Source organism: Piliocolobus tephrosceles, chromosome 6, assembly GCF_002776525.5.
Source record: "Piliocolobus tephrosceles isolate RC106 chromosome 6, ASM277652v3, whole genome shotgun sequence".
NCBI lineage: Eukaryota > Metazoa > Chordata > Mammalia > Primates > Cercopithecidae > Piliocolobus > Piliocolobus tephrosceles.
In genome coordinates this window covers 115,164,799-115,177,792 of record NC_045439.1, presented here as the reverse complement: position 1 = coordinate 115,177,792, position 12,994 = coordinate 115,164,799, and the positions used below count along the sequence as shown (strand labels likewise).

Sequence of the window (12,994 nt, the reverse complement as noted above, 5' to 3'; positions counted from 1 at the left end):
CTCCAGCCTGGGCAACAGAGTGAGACTCAGTCTCAAAAAAAAAAAAAAAGAAAAAAAAGAAAAAAGAAAAGAAAAGAAAAAATTTCAATGAGTTGAATTTTTTTGTGCAATAAGTAATTTACATTTTGTTTCATATTAATATCCATTTTGATTCTGTTTTAATGTTGGTATTTAGTACAGGTATAAAAATAATATGTAAATAAATAAGAAAATGAACACTGAAAACAGGAAAACTAAAATACGTTATATTAGGGTTGCTTATGTTCTATGGCTCAATTTTTTTCAATGCTTATACTTAACCACTGAAAATTTACATCAGTATAAAAGACAAGAATAAAGCACATCCAACAGATATACCTTTTGCTTTGTTTTTTCTAACTTAGATTTCAGTTTTCTGCCTCTTTTGCCAGTCCAGCCAGTCACAAATTCTGAACCTTGGGGGGATAAAAAGAACATTCATAGAGCATACTTTATTACAATTTAACATATTCATTTATTTTTACCTACTAACCTTACATAGCTTCATACTTACCCAGGGAAGTTTCTGCAGTAAATGAATGTTTGGTTCCTCTATTAGATTCAAATACAAAACCAGGTAAATCTTCTTTCAATATTGTAGCTTGCTGACCATCTGAATTATGAATAGCAATTTCTCCTTCTTTCAAACATGTCAGTGACCAATTTCCTACAGTAAGTTTAGTGGGTCCTGGTGCTGAGAGTATAGGTTGACTTGAAGTAGATGGCTTTACTTGGCCTCGAGCTCTTTGTAACTTCTCTAAGAATTCACTTCGGCTTTCTATGAAGACAAAATACTTGTTTTAAAAATCTTATTTCTTTCAAATATAACTTGTATTTTCTCTTAAAAAAAAAGACCTATTAAAATATAAATTTTAAACAATAAAACTAAATTAGAAACTGGAAATATTAGCCAGGCATGGTGGGATGCATCTGTAGTCCCAGCTACTTGGGAAGCTAAGGTGAGATGATCACTTGAGCTCATGAGTTTGAGGTTGTGATGAGCTATGATCACACCACCGCTCTCTAGCCTGGGAAACAGAGGAAGACACTGTCTCCCCCTCCAAAAACAAAAGAGCTAGATTTGTAAAGATATTTTTTAAAAAGTAGATATAGTGTTGTTCCTTGTCCCATGCAGTAAAAAGACATTTATGAAACATTTTCATGGTATAATAATTTTTCTCTGATACAAAAAAATGGATATTAAAAAATAAAGAAACAAATATTTTTTAAAAATACCATGACGGGCTGGGCGCAGTGGCTCACACCTGTAACTCCAGCACTTTGGGAGGCTGAGGCAGGTGGATCACCTGAGGTCAGGAGTTCGAGACTAGCCTGACCAACAAGGTGAAATCCCATCCCTACTAATAATACAAAAATTAGCCGGGCGTGGTGGCAGGTGCCTGTAGTCCCAGCTACTCGGGAAGATGAGACAGGAGAATTGCCTGAACCCAGGAGGTGGAGGTTTCAGTGAGCCGAGATTGCACCACTGTACTCCAGCCTGGGTGATGGAGTGAGACTCAATCTCAAAAAAATAAAATAAAATACCATGACAATGGTAGCAAAAATATGAGGAAAAAAAACTGTAGAAACTGGGAAAATATTTTAATTGAAACAAAATAGTACCTGAACTGTCAGATCCACCTTCAGGACTACCACTTGAATACATGGTGGCAAGTTTTCCATCCAAGATAAATCTGAACCATCCATTACTGCCATTAGATAATTCCAAGGCTGCTGCATCACTCCAAATATACAAGCAGTCTCTTCCCCTAATTATTGACCAGTCTCTCCAATGATATGGTTTACCTTGCTGCAATTCTTTAGCATCTTCCTGTGGTTCATCTTCCTAAATGTATAGAATTATTTAATTAAACATGGGAAATAATTTCAATTTCAAATATTTATAAGTATTTTAAAAACAAGAATCTAATTTCAAATTTAAATGTTCTGAACATAATACTCAATTGCGTGTAGTTTAATTTTTTTTTTTTTTTTCCTTTTAGAAACATGGTCTCACTCTGTCACCCAGGCTGGAGTGCAGTAGTGTCATCATAGCTTACAGAAGCCTCTAACTCCTGGCCTTGGGCAATCTTCCCACCTCAACCTCCAAAGTAGCTGGGATTACAGGTCCAAGCCACAGCACCTGGCTCTCAATTCTAATTAATTACCTATAACTAAATCTTACAAATAAGTGTTAAAAATATCAAGAAATTCATGTAATTAATGACCTATATTATATCGTGTCCAGGTGTAGTGGGGTAAAGACTAATGGATTAGAGCACTACAAACAACAAGATAATAAGCTAAAATCTTGCTGAACTCACTACATCTCTGGGTCTATTTGTAAAAAATGATTTAGAGAGGCTCAATGGTATCTAAACTGAAGTGTATAACAGAATCACCAAAGAAGCTTTTTAAAGATAAATTTTGGCTGAGAGTGATGGCTCACGCCTGTTACCTTGACACTTTCGGAGGCCAAGGCAGGAGGACTGCTTAGGCCAGGAATTCAAGATCAGCCTGGGCAATGTACTGAGTCTGTCTCCACAAAAAAAATTTAAAAATTAGCTGAGGGTGGCAGTGCACACCTGTAGCCCTAGATACTAGAGACGTTGAAGCAGGAAGATTCTTGGGCCCTGGAATTTGAGGTTATAGTGAAGGACTGTGCCACAGAACTCCAGCCTGGGTGACAGATTGGGACTCTCTCTGTCTCTATTATCTATATCTATCTATCTAGCTAGCTAATACAGACACTGTCTATTATCTCTATATAGATAATAGAGACAGGGTCTCACTCTATAATAGAGACATTATCTACAATCTCTATATAGATAATAGAGACAGTGTCTCTCTCTATAAATATATTACATATATTTATAATTTATATATTATTATATATAATCTATTATAAGTAAATAAAATTCATTCACTCATTCCAAGGCTCCACCTTTAGCCAAGTGAATCAAATATACTCGTTCCCATGATCATACAAGTATTTTAGCTAGAGCTTCCCCCCTCCCCCGCCCCCCCCCCCCCTGTCACCCAGGTTGGAATACAGTGGCGCAATCTCCACTCACTGCAAGCTCCGCCTCCCGGGTTCACACCATTCTCCTGCCTCAGCCTCCCAAGTAGCTGGGACTACAGGCGCCCACAACCACGCCTGGCTAATTGTTTGTATTTTCAGTAGAGACAGGGTTTCACGGCATTAGCCAGGATGGTCTCGATCTCCTGACCTCGTGATCTGGCCGCCTCAGCCTCCCAAAATGCTGGGATTAGGCGTGAGCCACCGCACCCGACCGAGCATGTTTTTTTAAAAAAACAATCTATAAACATTTTGTAGCTCAGCCTGTGTTCCTAAAACTTTCTTTGGACGTATTTAAAAACTGAAAATATCAACATAAAAAAAATTATTAAATTCTCTAAATACATCCATTACAACCAACTAAAATATAGTTAAGATACATGAAAAATGTGTTTTCAAACACTAAACAACAGTCAATGCAGGACTATGATCCTCAAGAAAATGCAAGCAAATAAAGTAGAGACCATTCGCTGGCTGAGCTCATGAGGAAGGGGAACACAGATCCTAGCAGTACAAGTTAAGAAAACACAGATCAGAGTTTGAGGAGTTTAAGGCAACTGGAATATGTGGAGGCTGAGTTCACTATTAGAGAACTAAAGAGAAAAAGCCTTTCCAGAAATCTGCAAAGTAGTTTCCACTGAGTACTACAGTCATATACAGGGTGATACTCCTTAAGATTGGGCAAAGAACTACTGGAAAGTTGTAAGAGTGGCCAGATATTTGCATTCCAAACAGCCAGAGTAGAAAATCCTCATGGATCACCAGGATATTCAGTGAATTCAGAGAAATCACAAATTCAGGATCACAGGGGTGAAATTCCCTAGAGTAAAAGCTATTCTGCCACCATGCAATGACAATTTTGTATTCTTTGCAGAGACAGGGTTTTGCCATGTTACCTAGGCTAACCTTGAACTCGTGGGCTCGAGCGACCTGTCCATCTCAGCCTCCCAAAGTGCTGGAATTACAGGCGTGAGCCAAGGTACCTGGCCAAAGCCCAATATTCTTTACGAAAGACTACAAAGCCCAAAGCTCAACATCATAACATTTACAATATCCAGTAGCAAATCAAAAATTACTAAACAAAGAATCACAGTGTTTGGAAGGCCAAAACAGGAGGATAACTTGAGGCCAAAAACCAACCTAGCCTTGGCAACATAGTGAGACCCCCATCTCTACAAAAATAAAATAAATATTTTTTTAATTGAAAAAAAAAAAAAAGAGGCAAGGTGCAAGGGATCACTTTGAGGTCAGGAGTTCAAGACCAGCCTGGCTAACAATGGTGAAACTTTGTCTCTACTAAAAATACAAAAATTAGTTGAGCATGGTGGTGTGCACCTATAATTCCAGCCACTTGGGAGGCTGAGGCAGGAGAATTGCTTGAACACGGGAGGCGGAGGTTGCAATGAGCCAAGATCGCGCCACTGCACTCCAGCCAGGGTGACAGAGCAAGACCCTGTCTCAAAAAAGAAAAATTTAAAAAGAAGGCCAAAAAAGACATTTTCAGATAAATACAATCTGAAAGAATTATCTGGTTTGCCTTTTAATTTTCTTTTTTTTTTTTTAATAAAAATAGAGATGGGGTTGGCCGGGCATGGTGACTCGGGCCTGTAATCTCAGCACTTTGGGAGGCCAAGGCGGGCAGATCACGAGGTCAGAAGATGGATACCATCCTGGCTAATATGGTAAAACCCTGTCTCTACTAAAAATACAAAAAATCAGCCAGCCATTGTGGCAGTCCCAGCTACTCCTGAGGCTGAAGAAGAAGAATGGCATGAACCCATGAGGCGGAGCTTGCAGTGAGCCAAGACTCGGTCTCAAAAAAAAAAAAAAAAAAAAAAAAAAAAAAACAGAGACAGAGTCTCACAATGTTGCCCAGACTGGTCTCAAACTCCTGGGCTCAAGCAATTCTCCCACTTGAGCCTCCCCAAAGTCCTGGGATTACAGGCATGAGCCATCGTGTCCAGCCGACCATTTCAACATATTTGGAAGAGCAAAAGTGTGTGATGATGAAGTATGACTTAGCAATTATGTGTTCTTTTACAGCATAACCGTTTGAAATTTCATTTTTGAAATCTTTCCCAAGCCCAAGGTCACTAAGATTTCTCTTTTTCTCTAGAAGTTTCATAATTTAAGTGTATACATTTTAGTCTATGGTTCATTTTGTTAATTTTTGTATATGGGACCCTTACCATGTATATACACAATGTATATATATAATGCTATATATATACATTGTGTATATATAATGCCATATATATACAATGTGTATATATAATGCCATATATATACAATGTGTATATATAATGCCATATATATACAATGTGTATATATAATGCCATATATATACAATGTGTATATATAATGCTATATATATACATGGTAATGGTTGAGACTGAGGGAGATTCAATTTCAAAAAACAAAACAAAAAGAAAAAGAAAAATGATACTATATATATTTTATATATATTATATATATATGGTAAGGGTTGAAGTTCAATTTTTTTTGCATATGCTATTGACTTGTTCATTTTCTGAAAAGATCATCCTTTCTTGATTGTCTTAGCACTTTTGTTGAAAATCGATTGACCATATGTGTACTGGGTCATTAATCTATCTTTACACTATTGTCACACTTCCTTGATTACTGAAGTTTTATAAAAGACTTGAAATCTGTTGATGTATATCCTTCCATGTTGTTCCTTTTCCAGGTTGCTTTGGCTATTGCATTTATACGTAAATGTTAGAATATTTGCATTTATATATAAATGTTAGACTTTCCTTGTTTTTTTTTTTTTTTTTTGAGATGGAGTTTCGTTCTGTCAACCAGACTGGAATGCAACGGCACGATCTCAGCTCACTGCAACCACCGCCTCCCAGGTTCAAGCAGTTCTCCTGCCTCAGCCTCCAAAGTAGCTGGGATCACAGGTGCGTGCCACTACACCCAGCTAATTTTTTTTTTTTTTTTTTTTTTTGAGACGGAGTCTTGCTCTGTTGCCCAGGCTGGAGTGCAGTGGTACAATCTTGGCTCAGTGCAACCTCCACCTCCCAGTTCAAGTGATTCTCCTGCCTCAACCTCCCGAGTAGCTGGGACTACAGGCAAGTGCCACCATGCCTGGCTAATTTTTGTATTTTTTGTAGAGACGGGGTTTCACCATGTTGGCCAGGTTGGTTTCGAACTTCTGACCTCAGGTGATCTCCCTGCCTCAGCTTCCCACAAGTGCTGGGATTACACTCGTGAGCCACTGCACTCAGCCTAGAATCTCCTTGTTAATTTCTACAAAAAGACTGCTGGGATCTTGGTTGGGATTTCTGTAACCTATTTCTTGAGAGGAAGAGCTCCAGAGAATAAACTCAGATGATATTTTTGTTTTGTTTTTCCTTAAATCCCCCAGTAATTCTGACAATTAACCAGATCTGGGTAATACATACATACACACTCTCTTTTCACCACCCTCGGAATTCTAGAATTATAACTCATATGCCACCATTTTTTTCAAAAATATTACTACCTTGTAATTAATATACAGTAAGCATTCACTAAATATTAGAAATAAATCTTGCTGGGAATCACTACAGATGGAAAAGGTATATTTAAATTTGCAGTCTAAGGCAATGAATACAGAAATTGGTCAGTTAAGTTCACTGAGAAACAGCACATTTACAGAGTTTGGAATTATGTCCCTACAAATTACTTATTACAAGGAAAAAGAGGCCAGGTGTGGTGGCTCATGCCTGTAATACCAACAGTTTGGGAGCCCAAGGCGGGGGGATCACCTAGGTCAGAAGTTTGAGACTGGCCTGGCTTATATGGTGAAACCCTGCCCCTACTAAAAATACAAAAATTAGCTGGGTGTGGTGGTACGTGCCTGTAATCCCAGCTACTCTGGAGGCTGAGGCATGAGAATCACTTTAACCCGTAAGGTGGAGGTTGCAGTGAGCCAAGATCATGCCATTGCACTCCAGCCTGGGCAACAGAGCAAGATTCCGACTCAAAAAAAAAAGGAAAAAGAGCAACTTTACAGTAGAGAAACCTGGAAGAGAAAAAATTTAAGCAAGTGATCCAAGTTATCATAACCAACAGGGCAAACAGACACGAATGTGCCTCCAAGAAGGAACATTATGCACCTAGGAGAGCACAGTACCACCTCTACAGGACTTCTGCTAAAACACACAAACTGAATTAAATCACAAAGAAACATGACATAAAGTTAGATTCTTTGTTCAAATTAACTGTTCTATTCTCTTCATAAACACCAAAGCTATGAAAATAAAAGAAAGGCTGACAGACTGTTACAGGTTCTCAGGACAAACTGTCGCAGGTCCTCAGGAATATGATAACCAATGTAATGTGTGCTCCTGGATTTCATTGTGGACCAGAAAAAAAAATTACTATGAAGGCCATTAAAGACAATGGCAAAATCTGAATATGGTCTCCAGAGAAAATTTTCTCTGGAGACCATATTCTGTTACATAAATATTACATTTTCTGATTAGTACAATTCTGATTAATAATACTACAACTATGTCCTGTTTTTTTGGTGAAATATTTAGGTTAAAAGGGAAAACTTTGTATTCAGCTTACCATCTTTTTTTTTTTTAAGATGGAGTCTCAGGCCAGGTGCAGTGGCTCACGCCTGTAATCCCAGCACTGAGAGGCTGAGATGGGCAGATCACAAGGTCAGGAGATCGAGACCATCCTGGCTAGCACAGCGAAACCCTGTGTCTACTAAAAATACAAAAAATTAGCCGGGTGTGGTGGCAGGTGCCTGTAGTCCCAGCTACTCGGGAGGCTGAGACAGGAGAATGGCATGAACCCAGGAGGCGGAGCTTGCAGTGAGCCAATCTCGCGCCACTGCACTCCAGCTTGGGCGACAGTGAGAAACTCCGTCTGGAAAAAAAAAAAGATGGAGTCTCACTCTGTCGCCTAGGCGGGAGTACAGTGGTATGATCTCAGCTCACTGCAATCTCTGCCTCCCAGGTTCAAGCGATTCTCCTGCCTCAGCCTCCCGAGTAGCTGGGACTACAGGCACGTGCCACCACGCCGGGCTAATTTTTTCTGTATTTTTAGTGGAGATGGGGTTTCAACGTATTGGTCAAGCTGGTCTTGAACTCCTGACCTCGTGATCCACCCGCCTAGGCCTACCAAAGTGCTGGAATGACAGGTGTCAGCCATCATACCTGGCCACCATCAAATATTTTTTAAAAGTACACATGGACAGGCACTGTGGCTCACACTTGTAATCCCAGCACTTCGGGAGGCTGAGATGGGCAGATCACCTGAGGTCGGGAGTTTGAGACCAGCCTGACCAACATGGAGAAAGCCCGTTTCCACTAAAAATACAAAATTAGCTGAGTGTGGTGGCGCATGCCTGTAATCCCAGCTACTCAGGAGGCTGAGGCAGGAGAATTGCTTGAACCCAGGAAGGTGGAGGTTGCAGTGAGCTGAGATCGCACCATTGCACTCCAGTCTGGGCAACAGGAGAGGAACTCTGTCTCAAAAAAGTAATAAAAATAAAATAAAATAAATGTACACACATTGGCTGGGACAGTGGCTCACGCCTGTAATCCCGGCACTTTGGGAGGTCAAGGCGGGTGGATCACCTGAGGTCGGGAGTTTGAGACCAGTCTGACCAACATGGAGAAACCCCGTCTCTACTAAAAATACAAAATTAGCCAGGCACGGTGGCGCATGCCTGTAATCCCAGCTAACTCGGGAGGCTGAGGCAGGAGAATCACTTGAACCCAGGAGGCGGAGGCTGCAGTGAGCTGAGATCGTGCCACCGCACTCCAGCCTGGGCAACAAGAGCAAAACTGCATCTCAAAAAAAAAAAAAAGTACACACACACACACACACACACACACACAGAGAGACACATGTGTCTGAAAAAATATTAAAGGAAATGGGGCAAAATGTTAATAACTAGTCAACGTGGATAGAGAGCATTCTGATCTTCTTTAATTATATTTGCAACATTTCTGTATGTTTAAAATTGTTGATCCATAAAATGTTTTAAAAGAAAATTGACCAATTTAAAAATTATACAGAACTATTTCATTGCTATTTATTTGTCGAGATAATTGTCATCTTGTCAAAACCCATCAAAAATCGAAACTAGATTTTCCTCAAAAGAAACTCTTCCTGACACCTCTACAATTAAGACCACTCACTTTTTCTGGTTTTGATTCCTCTTCGTTCTCATCATCAGAGGAAGGACCTGCCAACGTTGACACTTTGCTAATTACACCAAGTCTGGCTAGCTGATCCAAAAATATATCACCGCCTTTATCTACTAAATCCCTTATGATCTGCAAAGCCAGCAAGTGGCCATCATCATCATCCTGAAAAAAAAAAAAGGAAGGGGGAAGTACATGACAGCAAGGAAATGAAAGAAAAACAGTAAAAATAAGTTTAGTTGCCAGGAGCAAAGAAATGCAGTAATTTGCACAAAATGATTTACTGAAATTAAAACAAAATTTTTATTTCAGACTACTACCTAAAGGAAATTAATGCTAAAAGAGTTCTGAAAAAGAAACTGACCTCCTGATCCAAGACAGTTGCAGTGATTTCCACTAGTATTGTAGGCAAATTGTGACCAACATCAGAATCGCAAACTTCTTTTAACAGTGCTTCAGAGCAAAAATGAATCATTTTTCGAATTAGAGCAAGACTTGCTTTCCTTGAAAAGTAAAAATAGAATTGTATGAAGCCAAATGAAGTTAAACCAAAATGCATGCATTAATGAACAGTAAAATATCCAATGTTACGTTTTATACACTCTAAAAGAATACACTTAATAAAAAAATACAAAAAAATTGGGACTCAGCACATGTTCATTTTTGAGATATTCCATTTGTTTTCTATTATAAACGTATTGAGCTCACCAAAAATGACTTATAATTTTCTTAAATGCACTCTTCTATGTTCTACACTTTACCAGCATGAACGTTAACATGTCATGATAATTTCAGAAAATCAAGTAAAAACTACTACAACTACCAAGAAAATAAATGGGGCCCAGCACGGTGGCTCATGCCTGTAATCCCTGCATTTTGGGAGGCTGAGGCAGGTGGATTACTTGAGCTCAGGAGTTCAAGACTAGCCTGGTCAACTTGGAGAAATCCCGCCTCTACCAAAAATACAAAAATTAGCTAGACATGGTGGCAGGCACCTGTAATCTCAGCTACTCAGGAGCCTGAGACAGAATAATCACTTGAACCCAGGAGATCGTGCCAGTGTACGATCTCTGGGAGACTGGGAGACTGAAGGAGACTCCATCTCAAAAAACAAAAAAAAAGACAAAAAAAAAAAAAGCAAAGAAATGATACAAATTATAACTAATCTAAAATTTCCTATAATCCAAAATACAATGCTCTAAGAACTTAAGATACCAGGTAATTTATACGAAAAACAAAATTTTAAATTAATTTGTCTTTCATCAAGTTTAAAATCCATGTTCACTACAACTATGGACTCATATAAATGAAAATAAGAGATCCTAATAATCCCATGCCCCAAAAATATTCCCACCATTAACTAATTCACATGCCTTCTTTCCCTTTTATTTACGTACTGCTTTGCTTAGACCATAAAAGACACTCAATGAAGTCACACAAAGTAACTTTTTTTTTTTTTTTTTTTTTTTTTGAGATAAGAGTCTCGCTCTGTCGCCCAGGCTGGAGTACAGTGGTGCAATCTCAGCTCACTGCAACCTCCGCCTCCCAGGTTCCCATTCTCCTGACTCAGACTCCCAAGTAGCTGGGACTACAGCTACCACCCCCGGCTAATTTTTTGTATTTTTAGTAAAGATGGGGTTTCACCATGTTAGCCAGGATGATCTCAATCTCCTGACCTCGTGATCTGCCCGCTTTTGCCCCCCAAAGTGCTGGGACTACAGGCGTGAGCCACCGCACCCGGCCAAATTAACTTCAGTTTTATAACATGTAAACTGATCTTTTAAAATAAAAAACACATATCCATATACACTTAAATGATAATAAACTATTAATAAAAAGGGGCTTGGCTGGGAGAGGTGGTTCACACCTGTAATCCCAGCACTTTGGGAGGCTGAGGCAGGTGGATCACCTGAGGTCAGGAGTTCAAGACCAGCCTAACCAATATGGTGAAACCGCATCTCTATCAAAAACATAAAAATTAGTCGGGCATGGTGGGCACCTTTAGTCCCAGCTATTCAGGAGGCTGAGACAGGAGAACTGCTTGAACCCTAGAGGTGGAGGTTGTAGCAGGCCAAGATCATGCCACCGCACTCCAGTCTGGGCGACAGATCAAGACTGTCTTAAAAACAAATAAACAAAAAAAAAAAAAAAAAAAAAAGAGGCTTGTCTATTGTGTAAGAGCCAACAACCAATTCATTTAACAAATATTTTCTAAGTATCTAACAATGTTCTAGGCACTAAGCTGCAGATATCGTTACCCTTGAGGTGACTGATAGAAGAATAAAGAGGCAAAATTCTCAACTGATGTCCTAGAGAAGCATGTGACACAGCTGTATTTCTACAGCATGGGGTCTCTATACATTTTATAACTCTCTCTAGCTGAAGTTATAACATTATATTTCTTTAATGAAGGAATATGCTTTATTACAAATTCAAGTACATTACAGAAAATGATAGGTAGACAGAGGACAAACTGTTGTTAACAGTTTGACTGATTCTTTCCAGTTTTTGTTTTGTTTTTAATTGTTTTATTTATTTTTTTGGAACAGAGTCTCGCTCTGTCACCCAGGCTGGAGTGCAGTGGCGTGATCTCGGCTCACTGCAACCTCCACCTCCTGGGTTCAAGCGATTCTCCCGTCTCAACCTCTGGAGTAGCTGGGATTACAGGTGTGCACCACCACACCCAGCTAATTTTTGTAGTTTTAATAGAGACGGAGTTTCATCATGCTGGCCAGGCTGATCTCAAACTCCTGATCTCAGGTGATCCACCTGCCTCAGCCTCCCAAAGTACTGGGACTACAGGCGTGAGCCACTGCACCCAGCCATAATTTCTTTTTTTTCTTTTTTCTTTTTTGAGACAGCATCTCGCTCTGTCCCCAAGGCTGGAGTGCAGTGGCAGGATTTTGGCTCACTGCAATCTCCGACTCCCAGGTTCAAGCAATTCTTGTGCCTCAACCTCCCAAGTAGCTGGGATTACAGGCACCTGCTACCATGCCCAGCTAATTTTTCTATTTTTGTAGAGAAAGGGTTTTACCACATTGCCCAGGCTGGTCTCGAAATCCTGTGCTCAGGAGATCCACTCTCTTTGGCCTCCCAAAGTGCTGGGATTATAGGCATGAGTCACCGTGCCTGCCCCAGTTTTTATTACTGGCCCCAGTTTTTATTTATATTCCATTGTAAATACTAGAATTTAAAGTATTAGTTTTATATCATTACTTATTTCAATTAACAATGCATTAGAATGTTTATATATTATTTATCTCTCTCACATACTGAAGCATTACGAGCAGGAATCTTTTTATGCACTTTAAAAACATAATTAATTTAATCCACACAACAAAATCTATGAGGTGGGTTTTATTATCTCGAATTTACAAGTGAAGATATTGAGAGACAGGTCAGTCTACTAAGATCACCAAGCTAATACATTACAGAGCCTGTATTCAAATTCTATCTCTTAATCAGCAGATCATACATAACACAACATAAAATTTTTCTGTTTAACACTATCATATAAATTTTGAACATGTAGTTTACAGTCTTTTCTATTACAAATAGCACTATTTATTTTTGTGGAAATAGTTTCTTCACATTCTTTCAATACAGAGGGATTCTCAGATCTAAGAGCCTAAACACTTTCATTAAGTATTGAATGTGTATGAGTACTGCATTCGTATTGGCAAACTGATTCAAAAAAGGCTAACACCTTAAATTATCACTAAAT

General features: G+C 39.2%; 1 protein-coding gene across 4 annotated transcripts in view; it reads right to left on the bottom strand.

Moving 5' to 3' along the window:
* HECTD1 (HECT domain E3 ubiquitin protein ligase 1) overlaps positions 1-12,994 on the bottom strand; it is a 111,365-nt gene that overhangs the window by 49,211 nt on the left and 49,160 nt on the right. For all 4 annotated transcript variants that reach the window (XM_023227434.3, XM_023227433.3, XM_023227435.3 and 1 more), the window contains exons 11-15: positions 9,635-9,773; positions 9,265-9,435; positions 1,642-1,864; positions 533-796; positions 358-434 (exon numbers count right to left, since the gene is read on the bottom strand). In XM_023227434.3, the coding sequence (XP_023083202.1) occupies positions 358-434; positions 533-796; positions 1,642-1,864; positions 9,265-9,435; positions 9,635-9,773 (874 nt within the window). The remainder of the gene's footprint in view (positions 1-357; positions 435-532; positions 797-1,641; positions 1,865-9,264; positions 9,436-9,634; positions 9,774-12,994) is intronic.